Here is a 20095-nt window from a genome sequence, read left to right as displayed (position 1 = left end):
GTAGTAGTAGTGGTCCCTGTCCTAGTAAAAATGTTAACAAATGGTCCTTAAACAACAAAAGGTCGGCAGCGTCAAAAATTATTAGGGGCGCCAGTGAGGTGTTTGCCTAGGGCTCTCGCTAGATTAAATCCGGCCCTGGTTAAACCAATACAAATCATCACTGACATTTCGAAATGTCGAGCGATACCTAGAAATGGGCTGAAGTTTTAAAATAGATGATTATGATTGAAGTGTAATTTAGCTTAGGAATTACTATTTACTAGAAATTTAAAGGTTATAGTTTGAGTTAGTAGTTTTTCGTCGTCGAGTAGTCATTAGTACGCATTATCGTTTAACTTAGGTGAAGTAGATTTAATAATTTGACATATGTTAACTTACTCTCCATTTGATCAAAAGTAAAATTAACGATTTAACAATAGAATATGTTATTTACACAACTTGAGATTTCGTGCTGATACATTTTTGACAATCCTAAAACGCAAGGAAATTATCCACAAACAGGAGTGAAAAGCGAAACCATTTTTACCTAGGTCAAGCTTAAGATCACTCAGCTAAAGCCTAACGCTAAAGTACTTAAAAGCTACTCAATTATAAGATGCTCTCGTAAATATTTCGGTCACAATCGGAACAGCCACTCTGCGAAAATTACGAGGACAGCATAATATTAAAGTGGAACTTAAAATTAGTAACATTTGAATATTAGGGTGTGAAAAATACAGAATTCCCTGTTTTTTACTAGTCAGTACCCTTAGTATGAGTATTATACGATTAACGAAATCGAGAAGCGCGTTCGGCGCTCTGATTGGTTGGTTAATTCAAGCCGGCATATCAGAGCGCCGAACGCGGTCTCGTCTCGATCTCGTTAAACGTAAAGCAAACTCGTACTAAGCCCTCTGTTAAACCAACTTTTTCGATTGCACTTTTCCCATAAATAACTTAGTTCCATTGGAACTATTAATACCAATTTGTGGTTATTATTAATTCACGAAAATTTCTAACAATAGTGTTACTCAGAATAAGAAGGAACCTTTAGAAAACATGTGTTGTACTACTTTCAAGCTAAAGTTCAAATAATTTAATATCAATAGAAATTACTCTGTCTAACTACCGTACTCAGAGACATTTAATGATTACTTAAACCATTCCTAAGTAACGATATTGTTCCGAAAACACTTGCTAGGGGCTGGGTTATGTGATTTAGGTGAAAGGATACTTTTGGACTATCTGGACTCTACTCTGGACACTAGCTAAGCTAAGCTAGTTAATAAACAATTTTAAAACTTTACTGCAATACAAAAGACGACATTAACGTTTAAAAAAATATACTTCTAGATATTGCCATCTCCTGTGAAGACAGTTACAAAACAACAAGTCCAGTTAAAGTTGAACCGTAGTTACGCGACCACTTAACCGACGGGTGTCAATGAAGCACGCAACGCCACGCAACGCGTTGTAACTGGTTCAGTTACCGAGTCGGTTATGTTAACTGATTTATAGGTCATTAGACTTCTAATATAGGCACTAGTTTTGTTTTATGATTGCCATTAAAATAGGAAAGTTTCTATTGTTAAATAATTGCGTGCAACATCGTTTTTTATTATTAATTAATTGTTTATTGAACTTAAACGTAGTTCGCCACCGATGGATTACCAGTGTATGATTTATGGAACCCGATATGGCTAGAAAGTAGTCGAGCATCCTGTATTCGTTTTCGTGATTAAGGCATGTAAATGTTATTTTAACATAATATACCTAGTAATGTTACAAAACAGGTATTTCACAAAAATAAAAGTTAGTTTAGAAGAAAAACGTATCAATAAAATAATGTATTGTAGGTAACCAGGTATTTACTTACCAGTGCTGTACATCTGATGGCACAATTTATTCTCGTACACAGAATTAATGCTAAAAATATGTTTTCTTTTTGTTGAAGCGCCTAGCCGTTGCTTCATAGCAACCTTTCCAACGGCCTATTTAGGCTCGTAATTTTAAGGAAGCATATTAATGCACGTTATGTCGTCACTTGCTTTTCATCATTTGCTCTGTTAACACCAAAATTATATCTCTCCGTTGTTTGAGTATTTCTACAGTTCTTTTATTCCTGCAAGACCTCATATTCCTCTACATGGTCCTTCGAGCCGGATATATGAAGATCAGCGGTTAAAATTGAAGAAAGGAATAATTAAGGATCGTCAATTAGCCGGCGTGACTTGCAGGTTTTTTGCGGGACAATTAATTGGACTGAACTCAAGCAATTTAATTGCGGTGTATTGCATTTATTCTATTAATATCATCACCCAACACTCAGGTAATATAAATAAAACTAAATCGTTAAGAAATATCACAGGTTAGTGTATTTATTAGTATTATATTACATTAGTGCATTGTGTTAGATTGAAAATCATTTGGTACTTTGTTACATTGTGATTAGTATTTATGTAACATTAAAAGTTTAAATTTATATTTATTATAATATAGTTAGCTTATTTGCTACATCATTTAAACTTTATTTATACAAAACTGTAGCTAATTCACATAGTAATTTTTAATGTTAGCAGGTACCTAGACATAACTATTCGTATTGGTTTTGAGTGTTAGATATTAATGCAAGTCATTGTTTGTTCAATTAACTTAATGTTATATCGAGTTACTTTCAATAGTACTTTCAATAATATAATTTGTTTGCTTCGTTAATTGGTTTGTAGAAAAGGTTTATATCATAACATTGTAGGTAACTGAACATATTGCATCATTAACTATAACTTAAAGTTATCGAACGTTAAATCATAGTTAGTTAAATTGATGTTACATTGTTTTTGTTGTTGGCTTAGTATTGTTAACTGTACAAATTATAAATCCTTTAGACACGTCTTATATAGATATTGTTCATATTAAAAATAGTATTCCTGTATCAATTCCAGGTTGAATACACTTGTCTCCCAGTATGTCCGAGGAAAGGGAATTAGTTAAGAAGCGAGGAAGCTTTAAAGGTCGATTGACTGCTTTCGTTACCTTTCTGGATTCACTCAAGGACAGAACCCTAACCAATTGTGACATGGCTGAGCTGCAGTTGCGCATAGGCAAGATGGAGTCGTTGTATGAGCAGTATGATGAGGTACAGTTACGTCTGGAATGCCTTGTCGAGGACATTAAATTACAATTTTCCGAACGTTCTGATTTTGAGTCTCTTTATTATAAATCCTTGTCCAGGGCACAGAATATTATCAGTGACTATAATAAAGATAATGAGTCGATGGAAAATTGTAAAGGGTAGTCACACTAATGTGCATAAGCCAGTTAAGTTGCCAACAATCCAGTTACCTAAGTTCAGCGGTTTATATACGAATTGGCTAGAATTCCGTGACACCTTTAGTAGTCTCGTTCATTGCAATGATAGCATTGACGAAATTAATAAATTTCACTACTTGAGAGCATCTCTTGAAGGGTCAGCTGCGGTAGTTATCAATTCTATTGAGTTTTCTTCGAGTAATTATTCTGTGGCATGGCAGTTGTTATGTGATCGGTTTGATAACAAAAGATTACTCATACAAAATCATGTGTCTGCTTTATTTAATATTGAAAGCATCATAAAGGAGTCTTCTGTTGCATTAAAAACTCTAATTGACTTAATAAATAAAGACTTGCGAGCATTAGAGTCGTTAGGTGAGCCTGTTAAGCAGTGGGACACGTTATTGATTTATATTATGACTCGCAAGCTTGATCAAAAGACCTATCGCGAGTGGGAAGAGTGCAAAGGTAGGATAGATAAGGACAGCCCTATAACGTTTGAAGATTTCATAAAATTCCTGCGTAATCGAGCTGACCTTATTGAGACCTTAGAATTATCACGCAATAATTGTTCCCAAACATCTAATAAATCATGTCCTAAGATAAAATCCATGGTAGCTACACAGTCTCTTAATCACAGTGTAAATAACAACGAAATGTCTCGCAAAGTGTGTCCTAATTGTAACAATGATCATTCGTTAAATAATTGTCCACAGTTTCTCGCACTCAGCAATGACGCTCGATTCAAACTACTGCCCACCTTTAAGATTTGTTTTAACTGCTTTCGGTCCGGTCATTATGCCAATAAATGTAAAAAACCAGGTTGTAAACTATGCAAGCGCAGGCATAATACACTAGTTCACACCGATAATAAATGCACTGAGGTGAATACAGTTAACGGTAATTTAAATAACTCGTCACCATCTTCATCTGTACCGTCTGCTTCCACGGACACGAGTAACGTAGCATTGTCAGCAAACATTGCATCATCCCATGATCATAAGCAGCGTGATGTGTTGTTGTCCACTGCACAGGTCAAACTGCGGGACCACAATGCGACACGTCCTAAGTATAAGTAAGTAACTGAAAAAGTTAAATTTTACAGGAGAGCGAATTTAAGATTGCAAAAATTATAAATTGTCATATCTTTGTCATTTTAAGGATTTATGGTTTGAAATTTGGTAACTGAGTTTAAAATTAAGTACAGTTTATGTTTACAAGGAAATTTTGTTTGTAAAGGTTTATGGTTTTGTTTTATAACACATAGATAATTTTACTCCGGTCTTAGAATGTATCAAAATACTCTAACTGCCACATCCACACTTTTTCAATGGAATATTTATCGAATATTTTACGCGATATCCATGGAATAAGTAGTTAAGTGCCTAGATACATTTTACAATTAAAATTGAATCCAGTGTATAAATGTGTAACTACGTAGATACACACTTATGCACCGGGAATGGCTAAAATTCCATAATAATTATCATTAGGACTAACCTTGTCTAGGTGACGAATAAATCTCATTTGGTGGTGACATGGTGAGATTCTGTCGCCTTTTAATTGCATTTTGCTTTAACGATACTAAGAATTTATAGCGTTCACTATATTAATAAAATATAACGCACCGCTCGCGCGTGCCGCTCGCTGTTACCGCGAAGAACTGAGCGAGCGGCAGATGCCCGCACCCCGCGTCTCGATCCCCCCGCGTACTACTATTTAACTGGAACTTCCATATTTGTACGTTGTATTTATTTCCTAGCTAATTCAGATAAATACTTATGCGTCTGAAAAAAACCATGTTCGGCTGTTACAATTTTTTTGATATTTTTTTATTGGATAGATACAGGTACGTTGAAGCTAAAAATGCAATAAAAACCATTTCGTGTATCTGGCAGATACATACTTATACTTAGCGGGTGTCGAATTGTGTAGTGCACGTCGCTCGCGCGGTTCTCGATAGCGGCAGCACATCGTCATTCATCACAGACCGGTTATGCAGACAATTGAAGTTGGCAACAACGCAAGTGAACGAATGTATACTTGGTATAAATAATGTTACGTCACACGCAGGTAAATTGAGTCGTGTAAGGATGACATCGATGGACGATAGTATTACTTTCGACCTTAATTGTTTTGTTTTGCCATACATTACAAGTAATGTTCCGTGCCGCGAAGTTAATTACTCGACATTAAATATTCCGCTAAATATAACTTTAGCAGATCCTACGTTTTGCAAGCCCGCTGAGGTAGATATTCTCATCGGTGCTGATCTCTTTTGGGATTTGTTAGGATCACAAAGTATAAGGCTAGGTACCGGAAAACCAGTTTTGTATGAAACTAGTTTAGGGTGGATAGTTTCCGGTCCAATTAGTCAGAATTCTATTTCATTATTATGTAGTGATTTAAAATGTAATTTTTCTAAAACTGTTTCTGACAATAATACTGACTTGGAAAACATTAGATCAGATTTTACGACTGGATCGGTTTGAGTAGCCGACTCAAGTCAAATGTTCAGAGACGTTACCGGAGACTCGACCTAATATATCGTTAAATGCAGTAATATTAGAATGTAAAGGTGATTATTGAATTTAACCGGTTTTCCAATTATTCTCGGCTTATACGCTCTGTAGCTTATGCGTTAAGATTTATCAAGTCATGTCAGAAGCAGTATCCTAAAACTAATTATTTGACACAGGATGAGTTGGAAGATGCACTCACTGTTGTCATTCGTAGGTACGAATCATTTCCCGAGTATAAACTACTTTTAAATAAAAGAAACTTACCTCAGAAGAGCGTCCTTTTAAAATTTAATGTTTATTTAGATGACAAAAATATAATGCGAGCAGGAGGACGTCTCGATAATTCTGAATTTTTATATAATAAAAAACATCCTTGTTTATTACAGTCCACTCATCAATTTACTAAATTATTATTTTATTTTGAGCATAAAAGGCTTATGCACGCTGGCCCACAATTATTATTAGCATCGATTAGGGAATCTTATTGGCCGATAGGGGGCCGCAACTTGGCGAAGGCTTGTTATCATAAGTGCGTTCTGTGTCGGCGCATGAAGGGTAAGGTGGTCGCACCTATTATGGGTAACTTACCGCAAGAACGGCTTCGTCCAGGTTATCCCTTCGAGAGTACGGGCGTTGATTACGCCGGCCCTATCTTGTGTGCCAGTCGTCAAGGCCGTGGATGCAAGCTGGTAAAGGTGTACATTGCCATTTTTATATGTTTTACTACTAAAGCCATTCATTTGGAACTTGTTGGTGACTTAACTGGTAAAAGTTACTTACTGGCTTTGCATCGATTTATTGCTCGTAGAGGAAAACCCGTTGATATCTTTTCCGACAACGGTACCTCATTTGTCAGTGCATACAACGAACTATCCAAGTTTTTAAAATCGACTAGTTCGTCATTGAGTGAGGATGCAGCGAAAGATGGAATCAGATTCCATTTTATACCCGCGTATACCCCACATTTCGGAGGACTCTGGGAGGCAGGTGTAAAGTCAACAAAGTACCACCTTAATCGAGTGTTGGGAAATTGTAATTTGACATTTGAAGAGCTTTACACCGCATTAACTAAAATTGAAGCCGTCTTGAATTCTCGTCCACTGACGCCATTATCTTCCGATCATGCCGATTACAGTCCGCTCACGCCAGGACATTTTCTTGTTGGGCGACCTCTCACTTCCCTAAGGCAACCTGACTTCAGCGATTGCTCTGCCAACCGCCTATCTCGCTTTCAACGCATTGAGCAGCTGCGTCAGCATTTCTGGCATAGATGGAGCAAAGAGTACATTGCAGAATTACAGCTGCGGACCAAGTGGCGTTCCTCGAAGGATGCATTACGGGTGAACACATTGGTCGTGATAAAGGAAGATAACCTTCCTCCTTTGAAGTGGAGCTTGGGACGGATTGTGGCTGTCTACCCAGGGAAGGATGGCATCGCTCGAGTAGCTGACATAAAGACCTCCACCGGAGTCGTTCGACGCGCATTTAACAGGATCTGCCCGCTGCCGGTGTCTACGGATTAATTTGGTTGAAACCGTTGCTTTCAACGCCCGGGGGCATGTTGAAGCGCCTAGCCGTTGCTTCATAGCAACCTTTCCAACGGCCTATTTAGGCTCGTAATTTTAAGGAAGCATATTAATGCACGTTATGTCGTCACTTGCTCTTCATCATTTGCTCTGTTAACACCAAAATTATATATCTCCATTGTTTGAGTATTTCTCCAGTTCTTTTATTCCTGCAAGACCTCATATTCCTCTACACTTTTTTTAATTAATACTTTTTAATTTTCTACACACTTTATAGATCGCAATCACCAAACCGTGTTCAATAACTATTATAAATTAACATTCAAATATGTAATCAAAAAATTATATTTTCATTTAGTTGTTTTAATATTCCTGAAATACGAAGCAATCGAAAAGAAACTGCAACCTGCAATAAGTCCCTGTTTGTTGATGGTTCAAATAGTAAATAAATACATACTTACTAAGAAATATTGTACGCCAATTTAAAAAGCATTATTTAAAGAACAAAGATATATAATTAAAATTATTATCTTACTTGGCAATATCTACATATTGTATTCAAAAACATTGAAAAATTTCTTTGTGAAGTTAAAAATTTTAATTCCCAATTTTCCTCAGTAAATAAGTATTTATTATAAAGAATACATAATCATCATCAAATCATTATAGAAATGGACTCACCGATGATGGGAGTCAGCGTTTGGTCCCAGGGCAGGTCATCCTCTGTTTTCCGTACACTTCTTTCCACTGGGAGAACAAATAAAAAAGTTACATTATAATTCAATGATTACACCTCAGTCATGATGTAGGCAAAGAACACTACACACCTCCCAATTACTCCCCTCCCCAATATTTCTAATCCCCGATTCCCCAACAACCTCTACAATTTCTAACCCCCAAAATGCAATGCACTTGTAAAGCGTCTGGTGTTTCGAGTGTCCATGGGCAGTGGCGATTGTTTACCATCAAGTGATATATGTCTACTCGTTTACCGGCTCATACCATTAAAAACTCTCTAGGTCATAAATAGTGTTATTGGGGCAGACAATCGGCAGTACACGTACACTACGTACAGATACAACCTTTATATCGATCGACTAATTACACTGATTTATTACTTTATCGATCATTAATCCAGTAATTCATTCATTAACTGTATAATGTATTGGATTAAGCTGTAATTTTTTTTCTACTAATAAATAAATAATTTACTGAATGATGAAGAAAACTACTTTAATACCCAGTTTAGGTGTTTCTAGAGCTATAATAATCTCTGTGTGATAAAGAAAAACACTCACTGTTGAGAAAATGCGTCGTCGCCGCTGTCTTCTTAGATTTCTTGTCATTTGTGTCTACATCTGTAAAAAGCGTTACAATTAGTTTCCACATAAACAGAACATTTTAGGATTTAAAGATATCATCAGGAGTTTGGAACACATTGGAAACAGACGACAGAAAGAATTGTAGGTGACATGACATGACACCTATGACTTTGACAGATGACGTGGGTAGTGATGTATCATGTAAAAATGCGATTAAACTATATAATCATAGTAACTAACCTATCAAATGTAGGTCTTTCGTAGCGATACAGCTACCTTAAAATAGGCATAAGTGCAGTACATCTTTAAAATAATCTGTTATTGGGAGATTTTTCGTTAAATGTAATTCTAATTTGTTTTCTTATATTTTAATGGAACCGAATTTATCGCCACAAACTGACTAACATTTTAGACTCCATCTATATTACCTGCTTCTGTGTTACAATTACACTTAAAACTAATCAAAGAAAAACTTGAAACTAAATTAACTAAAAATCGCCATGGCGTCATGATGAAGAGTCCCTCTGTGACTCGAAACCAGTAGAGCTTTTCTCTATTAATAATTATTGAGTAAACTGTGATTTTTAGTTATTTAGTATGTCTATTATAAAAACTAAGGGACTAAGGGGGTGACTTTTATTCAGCAGTGGATATCTATCGGCTGATGACGATGATGATTATAAAAACTTAGAAACGTACTATTAGGCTGATTATTAGCATGTATCCGCTCCATGAACCGGGAGATCCTGTTGTTGTGCGAGTCGGGCTGGTGGTCGAGGCAGCAGGCCTCGTCCACGTGGCGCGCGCAGGCGCGGTGCACCCGCAGCTGGCAGTCGCTGCACACGTAGGCCTGCGGCGCCACGCCCGCGATGAGCAGCCCGCACTGGTGGCAGTGCGCCACCGCCGTCAGCGCCTGCGCCGCCAGGTGGTGCCCGCGGACCACCACCCCGGCCTGCGCCTTGCCCAGCTGCTTCAGCCGCTGTTTGTACAGCTTGTCGCGCTGCAGGAATGCGGCCCGCGCCCCGCCTGCGGCTGCTGCTACTGACGCGGGCCTGGGGAACATATTACGTTATAAGAAAGTATATAACACACACACACAACGTCACGCCTTTTATCCCCGAAGGGGTAGGCAGAGGTGCACATGCACATTACGGCACGTAATGTCGCTATACAATGTACACCCACTTTTCACCATTTTGTGTTATAAGTCCAATGTAATAGGGGGTGAGCCTATTGCCATATCCTGGACACAATTCCAGACTCCGTGCTACTACCGAGAAATTTTCGAAAATCCGATAAAAGCCCAGTAATACTTTACCCGACCCGAGAATCGAACCCGAGACCTCTTGTTCGGCAGTCGCACTTGCGAACACTCAACCAACGAGGCAGTCCAAGAAAGTATATACATAACCAAATTATATCTAGACAGTGACTAGACTAATATCAATGATAAATAATATTTATTTCTGTAAGTAAGCTAAGTAATAAAATAACACTTTTACACGTCAATATTTCAAATAGCTGGATGAGGCCGGCATTTCCTATCCGACTACTCTGAGAAGAAATGCCGAAACAAACTCAGAGGTCATAGTCTCTTTTAAAGTCCAGACAATGAAATAGAGGATAATGTGAGAGAATCTAGACTAATAAATAAAATTGGAATGTTAATTGTAATATTGAAATAATCGCTTTTTACATGCAAACGATACACGTCTGTTTGTTCCAGTTACGAATCGATTTTATTTTACTGTCAATTTCTTTTTTAATCAACAGATAACTTTTATTCATATAATAAAATTGACGTCAGACTTAATTTCCTACGATTGTCAAAAACTCAAAATAATTCCTCCGATAAAGTTATCTGGCGTTGGAAAAATCAGCCCTTGACCAAAGAAACTAATATTACATTTAATAAAGATACTATAACCTGAACTCATATTGTACAATGCTAATTATTACGTGTCCATATTTAATACACGTTGTGTTCTACCGATATTATTAATAATTGCTATACTTTCCTCAATAACAATTAGTAGCAATGATATTCAATTTGCACACATATGTTCCCTAATACTAGGAAATTATGCACATTATATATTGTTTGACTGTAATTTAATTTGTAATTTACTGAGGTAATACAATAGTGAATCGCATTATTGCACTAAAATTATTCAAACTTATAATATGGACAGACCGAAAGACTATTATTTATTTGTTGACATTTCAATAGTACCTATTTATGGTTTAATTGGAATAAATGATTGGTTTGACTTTGAATAATAAGAACTATGACTAAAATATTTACAATATAAAAACTAAAATTATACATACGAATCATAAAAATATAGGAAAATTAATATAAAAACTAACTTACAACTGTTGAAAAAAATGTCTTCATCAGATTCATTAATTAATTATTACAATAGCTGGCGAACAACAGCATTGGCCGAAAACAAAATCAAAACGAACGTCACATTTTATTTAAAACACATAAAAGTGCAGTATCTTCTCATAAACATTCCGTATAAAATAATGAACTAAATATGGAGAAAACCATTCAGTTGACACAAAGCGTTTATGATCAACATTTAACAGCAACGTGGCATATAAACATATGGACCTCCTCTATATAAATGGTATTGCCATTAATATTACAACATAATTACTTAGCAGGTGGATTTGTGATCGCAGTGTAAAATCAGTTACGATTCATAAAGAAAAAATTACGATACGAAATATACTAGGCAGATATGAATATAATATCTCAAAATTTTCTACCTGTCGGTACCTGTTGGTAAAGGATTTTGAGATTCGTGGCAATTGGCGTTCCATTGTCTCTTCCCACCCCCATGCTAGACAGGCATGAGGTTATGTATTAAAGACTAAGTAACAAGTATAGGTACTGAGCGCTGTATGTATCAATAATCAGTAAAGTCACGTTTTAATCGCAATAATTAAAGTAAATTAATTTGTAATTAAATAGTTCATAGATAAACATACTCTTTATTTATTAATTAAACCAACAAAGTGGATAAAGGTCAAATAGAAATGATTTAGGGTTTTATATAAAGATTTTAAGTAGATGACTGCACCCCATATTTATTTACTTCAGTTCAGTCCCTCCGCTATTTATCTGACAATAGCTAAATACATATATTGCCACGACATACTGACAATACGTCAATCATGAACCTATTTCCCTATATTACAGACTTAGGTCATACACAGTAAATACCCTAAGCCCTTTGTTTACTCCTCCTAGCAAGACTCTAATTGGCAAAAAACCACACCGTTCCTACTCCTGCTTCGAGCCGGACCCCGGTAACCCATGCTGTTTTACACAAGTTCTCTCTAAGCTCCAAGTCAAGGATAGTAAAACAAAACTCACTTAGTACTCTTCAATTTCTTCTTATATTTCGATTTAGGCGACTGCCACCATTTCCTCCTCACTTCTAACGCTTCAACTTCAGTGATTTCTAACATGTTCACCATTTAATTAACAATTTGTTAACACAAACACTTCCTAATACTAACGGAGACTGACTATAAATAAACAGTTGGCAGGAAAAATTGATGTTTGCCTTATAATGACTCATTAATTTGAAGCAAATTGTAATGTAATAAAATCACTTCTTGAGCACAATTTTTGATTCAGTAATATCACTTTTATTACATGAAAAATAAGGGTATTTTTTACATTTTTTGTGTTGAAACTGACACAGATTTATTTCACTTTTGTTACGTAAAAAATAAGGTTTTTTATGTATTCGTGTGCCACTATTGACGTGAAATGATCGAGTGAGAATGTATTGAACGTTATCAGCGCATGATAAGCGTGTTTACAATGATTATCTCTTTACTGAATGATTAGCAAATATCGTATAATAAATACAGTTTAGATTTCGCATGAAATGCATTTGCTTGGAATCAGACTTGTTTTTAAATCGAGCTATACAAAGCCAGTTTATCGTGGACTAGCTTTGTATAATCTTTCCGCACATTCGACGGTCAGTTTATACTGGTGTTCATGGCTTGATGTGTTGCCGAGTGAAGTCATCAAGTATAATTGGTTCATTACCTTTATTGGTACAGAATGCTACTTTTTTGTTAGTCCTTATATTACTACTTATCCGTATCGATATTCCAAGTAACTTAGGTGTCAATATCATCCATTCTTACATCATAACATCTAAATAAAAATAATATAAATATCCCGATCGATTTCGATCACGAATAATCACGATGGCCAGTATGTCGAACTAGACACTACGCAGGAGATATTATAGGGCACAAGTGTGTGCGCAAAACACAAGGGGCACTCAGTTCCCCCACTCTATACATCCGATGGGACGGCAGACCGACACCACGGGAAAGAGGTCGGGGGCAAGACTAACGTCTTTACGTGCTTTCCGAGACACGGGGGTGAAACACCGCCGAACTTCCTAACTCCAGGGCTAGTAATAGTCATTTGACTCAGAAAATGCCATTATACATTTTTGACCGGCGCGGGAATCACAATACCACAACACCAACCATACAGTCATAACATCCAATCTCATATTTTTCCTAAATATACACAAACTTTTCTTTGTCAGGCCTTTTAACTTTTATATATCAACTGGCAAAATGATCCAGTGCTTTCGAAATACGTGCAGTAAAATCTTTTGTCTTCATATTTTAATGTAGAATAATATCAAATACAATAAAGTTGACGTCACTTTGAAGTAATAAAAACTGATTAAAAGCATTGCTACTTTTATCTTTTTATGCGTCGCAACGGAGAATTTTTGTGGTCCGATTTTTGTTCCCAGACTGGGTATAGCAGGGCCTTTTGTCTTGCTACATAGTATAGTCGTCGTCGTATTACCTGTAATGATATCATATCATAGGTGATGATATCATAGGTAACACGCATGACTTATAGACGATATTATTTTGTTATAGGTAATGTAAGCCGACCTTATAGTACAAAGTCAGGGGAAAGATTTCAAGTGTTGAAGTCATTTTAAACGGTGTGATTTTATAACCAAACTAATGAAAGCTAAACAAGTAATAAGAGGCTTTGGATGGCGTTTCGGATTATCTGCCTCATTATCGGACAAAGTCGTAAAAGACTTTTCGTTCACAGAACATAAGTTGTTTCTAAAACCGCGATGAAATACACCCATTTCTTCTTGTATCTCTGTGATTTTTCTGTTGTTGCGTGTGCAGCAACGATTGTTTACCATTATGTGATTATTTCGGTCGTTTGCAATCCTATGTAATGATACAAATATCTCTTGAATGTTTGAATATATATGTTATTTTTCTTTTATCTATACCATATTTATTATGGAAAAGGAGGCAAATAAGTAGACAGGCCACCTGACGGGAAGTTATTAGTGCCGCCCCTGCACCACCAGAGAAGTGACAAGTGCGTATCAGACGTGTTAAGAAAGAATACGGTATTTTGTTGTTTGTGGAGTATTCAGAGTTTTGATTCTCATGAGATAGAAAATAAACGTAATGTATTAGTGTAGGAGAAAATATTGTTGAAAATAAACTCAATTCGTGTGTAGGTTAGGTATTATGATCGATTAGGACAGTGAATAGTGGTCCCCACCTGCAGTGCAGACAGAGCGCGGCGGCGACGAGCGCGGCGACGAGCGTGGCGTGCGCGTCGTGCGCGGGCGGCGCGGCGTGCGCGTGCGCAGCCCCGGCCGGCAGCGCGCACACCGCGCGCAGCTGACCGCACATCAACTGCTCCACCACCACCAGCTCCTGGGGGGGGGGGGGACAACGGGTTTAAAAAGGTACGTTTTAAACTTCCTTTCTGCTGATTCATTCCTGGTATTAGTGAACTAGTAACTGACACCTAACCCTACAAAAACTATACTAATAATGAATATAATAATATAATAAGACACATTTTTTAACTACAGTATGTTCAACGATAACCAGGCATTCTAACATCACACTTAACGGGCGTTGTAAATTGTAATATAATAAATTTAGCAGAAAACTATACTACCTGCGATCTATCAAATGGTTGTAAGCCTTTAGTCGCCTTTTACAACACTCATAATCATGGGTAATAACAATTAATATAAGGTGATGGTAATTAATGAAAAATATTTAAACACAAGTTTGTACTCATGATAACAAACAACTTTTCCAAAGAAACTTTTTTATATACTCATTAGTTTTATTTTTATAACAATATACACATCTCAAAACATATCACCAAAGAAAATTTTCAACACAACAAAAACCACAAAAATAGAGACGTACCTGTGCCTTATCGACATCGCACTTGTCGATGACGCTGTCCTCGGGCCCGTAGAGCGTGCCGAGCCCGACCTGCCGCTTGACCTGGAACTCCGTGAGCTGCTGGCTATGCAGCCATCATACAAACTAGTGACGTACCTGTGCCTTATCGACATCGCACTTGTCGATGACGCTGTCCTCGGGCCCGTAGAGCGTGCCGAGCCCGACCTGCCGCTTGACCTGGAACTCCGTGAGCTGCTGGCTATGCAGCCATCATACAAACTAGTGACGTACCTGTGCCTTATCGACATCGCACTTGTCGATGACGCTGTCCTCGGGCCCGTAGAGCGTGCCGAGCCCGACCTGCCGCTTGACCTGGAACTCCGTGAGCTGCTGGCTATGCAGCCATCATACAAACTAGTGACGTACCTGTGCCTTATCGACATCGCACTTGTCGATGACGCTGTCCTCGGGCCCGTAGAGCGTGCCGAGCCCGACCTGCCGCTTGACCTGGAACTCCGTGAGCTGCTGGCTATGCAGCCATCATACAAACTAGTGACGTACCTGTGCCTTATCGACATCGCACTTGTCGATGACGCTGTCCTCGGGCCCGTAGAGCGTGCCGAGCCCGACCTGCCGCTTGACCTGGAACTCCGTGAGCTGCTGGCTATGCAGCCATCATACAAACTAGTGACGTACCTGTGCCTTATCGACATCGCACTTGTCGATGACGCTGTCCTCGGGCCCGTAGAGCGTGCCGAGCCCGACCTGCCGCTTGACCTGGAACTCCGTGAGCTGCTGGCTATGCAGCCATCATACAAACTAGTGACGTACCTGTGCCTTATCGACATCGCACTTGTCGATGACGCTGTCCTCGGGCCCGTAGAGCGTGCCGAGCCCGACCTGCCGCTTGACCTGGAACTCCGTGAGCTGCTGGCTATGCAGCCCTCATACAAACTAGTGACGTACCTGTGCCTTATCGACATCGCACTTGTCGATGACGCTGTCCTCGGGCCCGTAGAGCGTGCCGAGCCCGACCTGCCGCTTGACCTGGAACTCCGTGAGCTGCTGGCTATGCAGCCATCATACAAACTAGTGACGTACCTGTGCCTTATCGACATCGCACTTGTCGATGACGCTGTCCTCGGGCCCGTAGAGCGTGCCGAGCCCGACCTGCCGCTTGACCTGGAACTCCGTGAGCTGCTGGCTATGCAGCCATCATACAAACTAGTGACGTACCTGTGCCTTATCGACATCGCACTTGTCGATGACGCTGTCCTCGGGCCCGTAGAGCGTGCCGAGCCCGACCTGCCGCTTGACCTGGAACTCCGTGAGCTGCTGGCTATGCAGCCATCATACAAACTAGTGACGTACCTGTGCCTTATCGACATCGCACTTGTCGATGACGCTGTCCTCGGGCCCGTAGAGCGTGCCGAGCCCGACCTGCCGCTTGACCTGGAACTCCGTGAGCTGCTGGCTATGCAGCCATCATACAAACTAGTGACGTACCTGTGCCTTATCGACATCGCACTTGTCGATGACGCTGTCCTCGGGCCCGTAGAGCGTGCCGAGCCCGACCTGCCGCTTGACCTGGAACTCCGTGAGCTGCTGGCTATGCAGCCATCATACAAACTAGTGACGTACCTGTGCCTTATCGACATCGCACTTGTCGATGACGCTGTCCTCGGGCCCGTAGAGCGTGCCGAGCCCGACCTGCCGCTTGACCTGGAACTCCGTGAGCTGCTGGCTATGCAGCCATCATACAAACTAGTGACGTACCTGTGCCTTATCGACATCGCACTTGTCGATGACGCTGTCCTCGGGCCCGTAGAGCGTGCCGAGCCCGACCTGCCGCTTGACCTGGAACTCCGTGAGCTGCTGGCTATGCAGCCATCATACAAACTAGTGACGTACCTGTGCCTTATCGACATCGCACTTGTCGATGACGCTGTCCTCGGGCCCGTAGAGCGTGCCGAGCCCGACCTGCCGCTTGACCTGGAACTCCGTGAGCTGCTGGCTATGCAGCCATCATACAAACTAGTGACGTACCTGTGCCTTATCGACATCGCACTTGTCGATGACGCTGTCCTCGGGCCCGTAGAGCGTGCCGAGCCCGACCTGCCGCTTGACCTGGAACTCCGTGAGCTGCTGGCTATGCAGCCATCATACAAACTAGTGACGTACCTGTGCCTTATCGACATCGCACTTGTCGATGACGCTGTCCTCGGGCCCGTAGAGCGTGCCGAGCCCGACCTGCCGCTTGACCTGGAACTCCGTGAGCTGCTGGCTATGCAGCCATCATACAAACTAGTGACGTACCTGTGCCTTATCGACATCGCACTTGTCGATGACGCTGTCCTCGGGCCCGTAGAGCGTGCCGAGCCCGACCTGCCGCTTGACCTGGAACTCCGTGAGCTGCTGGCTATGCAGCCATCATACAAACTAGTGACGTACCTGTGCCTTATCGACATCGCACTTGTCGATGACGCTGTCCTCGGGCCCGTAGAGCGTGCCGAGCCCGACCTGCCGCTTGACCTGGAACTCCGTGAGCTGCTGGCTATGCAGCCATCATACAAACTAGTGACGTACCTGTGCCTTATCGACATCGCACTTGTCGATGACGCTGTCCTCGGGCCCGTAGAGCGTGCCGAGCCCGACCTGCCGCTTGACCTGGAACTCCGTGAGCTGCTGGCTATGCAGCCATCATACAAACTAGTGACGTACCTGTGCCTTATCGACATCGCACTTGTCGATGACGCTGTCCTCGGGCCCGTAGAGCGTGCCGAGCCCGACCTGCCGCTTGACCTGGAACTCCGTGAGCTGCTGGCTATGCAGCCATCATACAAACTAGTGACGTACCTGTGCCTTATCGACATCGCACTTGTCGATGACGCTGTCCTCGGGCCCGTAGAGCGTGCCGAGCCCGACCTGCCGCTTGACCTGGAACTCCGTGAGCTGCTGGCTATGCAGCCATCATACAAACTAGTGACGTACCTGTGCCTTATCGACATCGCACTTGTCGATGACGCTGTCCTCGGGCCCGTAGAGCGTGCCGAGCCCGACCTGCCGCTTGACCTGGAACTCCGTGAGCTGCTGGCTATGCAGCCATCATACAAACTAGTGACGTACCTGTGCCTTATCGACATCGCACTTGTCGATGACGCTGTCCTCGGGCCCGTAGAGCGTGCCGAGCCCGACCTGCCGCTTGACCTGGAACTCCGTGAGCTGCTGGCTATGCAGCCATCATACAAACTAGTGACGTACCTGTGCCTTATCGACATCGCACTTGTCGATGACGCTGTCCTCGGGCCCGTAGAGCGTGCCGAGCCCGACCTGCCGCTTGACCTGGAACTCCGTGAGCTGCTGGCTATGCAGCCATCATACAAACTAGTGACGTACCTGTGCCTTATCGACATCGCACTTGTCGATGACGCTGTCCTCGGGCCCGTAGAGCGTGCCGAGCCCGACCTGCCGCTTGACCTGGAACTCCGTGAGCTGCTGGCTATGCAGCCATCATACAAACTAGTGACGTACCTGTGCCTTATCGACATCGCACTTGTCGATGACGCTGTCCTCGGGCCCGTAGAGCGTGCCGAGCCCGACCTGCCGCTTGACCTGGAACTCCGTGAGCTGCTGGCTATGCAGCCATCATACAAACTAGTGACGTACCTGTGCCTTATCGACATCGCACTTGTCGATGACGCTGTCCTCGGGCCCGTAGAGCGTGCCGAGCCCGACCTGCCGCTTGACCTGGAACTCCGTGAGCTGCTGGCTATGCAGCCATCATACAAACTAGTGACGTACCTGTGCCTTATCGACATCGCACTTGTCGATGACGCTGTCCTCGGGCCCGTAGAGCGTGCCGAGCCCGACCTGCCGCTTGACCTGGAACTCCGTGAGCTGCTGGCTATGCAGCCATCATACAAACTAGTGACGTACCTGTGCCTTATCGACATCGCACTTGTCGATGACGCTGTCCTCGGGCCCGTAGAACGTGCCGAGCCCGACCTGCCGCTTGACCTGGAACTCCGTGAGCTGCTGGCTATGCAGCCATCATACAAACTAGTGACGTACCTGTGCCTTATCGACATCGCACTTGTCGATGACGCTGTCCTCGGGCCCGTAGAGCGTGCCGAGCCCGACCTGCCGCTTGACCTGGAACTCCGTGAGCTGCTGGCTATGCAGCCATCATACAAACTAGTGACGTACCTGTGCCTTATCGACATCGCACTTGTCGATGACGCTGTCCTCGGGCCCGTAGAGCGTGCCGAGCCCGACCTGCCGCTTGACCTGGAACTCCGTGAGCTGCTGGCTATGCAGCCATCATACAAACTAGTGACGTACCTGTGCCTTATCGACATCGCACTTGTCGATGACGCTGTCCTCGGGCCCGTAGAGCGTGCCGAGCCCGACCTGCCGCTTGACCTGGAACTCCGTGAGCTGCTGGCTATGCAGCCATCATACAAACTAGTGACGTACCTGTGCCTTATCGACATCGCACTTGTCGATGACGCTGTCCTCGGGCCCGTAGAGCGTGCCGAGCCCGACCTGCCGCTTGACCTGGAACTCCGTGAGCTGCTGGCTATGCAGCCCTCATACAAACTAGTGACGTACCTGTGCCTTATCGACATCGCACTTGTCGATGACGCTGTCCTCGGGCCCGTAGAGCGTGCCGAGCCCGACCTGCCGCTTGACCTGGAACTCCGTGAGCTGCTGGCTATGCAGCCATCATACAAACTAGTGACGTACCTGTGCCTTATCGACATCGCACTTGTCGATGACGCTGTCCTCGGGCCCGTAGAGCGTGCCGAGCCCGACCTGCCGCTTGACCTGGAACTCCGTGAGCTGCTGGCTATGCAGCCATCATACAAACTAGTGACGTACCTGTGCCTTATCGACATCGCACTTGTCGATGACGCTGTCCTCGGGCCCGTAGAGCGTGCCGAGCCCGACCTGCCGCTTGACCTGGAACTCCGTGAGCTGCTGGCTATGCAGCCATCATACAAACTAGTGACGTACCTGTGCCTTATCGACATCGCACTTGTCGATGACGCTGTCCTCGGGCCCGTAGAGCGTGCCGAGCCCGACCTGCCGCTTGACCTGGAACTCCGTGAGCTGCTGGCTATGCAGCCATCATACAAACTAGTGACGTACCTGTGCCTTATCGACATCGCACTTGTCGATGACGCTG

At 42.4% G+C, this 20095-nt stretch overlaps 2 protein-coding genes across 6 annotated transcripts in view; one reads left to right on the top strand and one right to left on the bottom strand.

Annotated features, from left to right (window-relative positions):
* The window catches only part of LOC118276831 (rho guanine nucleotide exchange factor 12), a 199432-nt gene that overhangs the window by 139986 nt on the left and 39351 nt on the right, over positions 1–20095 (bottom strand). For all 3 annotated transcript variants that reach the window (XM_050700006.1, XM_050700004.1, XM_050700007.1), the window contains 4 exons: positions 14261–14418; positions 9358–9710; positions 8635–8694; positions 8018–8083 (listed from right to left, as the gene is read on the bottom strand). In XM_050700006.1, coding sequence (XP_050555963.1) covers positions 8018–8083; positions 8635–8694; positions 9358–9710; positions 14261–14418 — 637 coding nt within the window. The remainder of the gene's footprint in view (positions 1–8017; positions 8084–8634; positions 8695–9357; positions 9711–14260; positions 14419–20095) is intronic.
* LOC118281405 (uncharacterized) lies at positions 1913–7527 on the top strand. Of its 3 annotated transcripts, none has more exons than XM_050700008.1 (2): positions 1913–2308; positions 2922–7527. In XM_050700008.1, exon 2 carries the CDS (start codon positions 3099–3101, stop codon positions 4365–4367), a length of 1269 nt encoding a protein of 422 aa, XP_050555965.1. In that variant the 5' UTR covers positions 1913–2308; positions 2922–3098; the 3' UTR covers positions 4368–7527. The 3 variants fall into 3 exon arrangements, with proteins under 3 accessions (XP_050555965.1, XP_050555966.1, XP_050555967.1); XM_050700009.1 differs by having other exon boundaries at positions 1913–2347; XM_050700010.1 differs by having other exon boundaries at positions 1925–2347.

This window comes from Spodoptera frugiperda, chromosome 17 (assembly GCF_023101765.2).
Source record: "Spodoptera frugiperda isolate SF20-4 chromosome 17, AGI-APGP_CSIRO_Sfru_2.0, whole genome shotgun sequence".
Taxonomy (NCBI): domain Eukaryota; kingdom Metazoa; phylum Arthropoda; class Insecta; order Lepidoptera; family Noctuidae; genus Spodoptera; species Spodoptera frugiperda.
The sequence above is the reverse complement of the archived record's forward strand: the minus strand, read 5'-3'. Positions and strand labels throughout refer to the sequence as shown.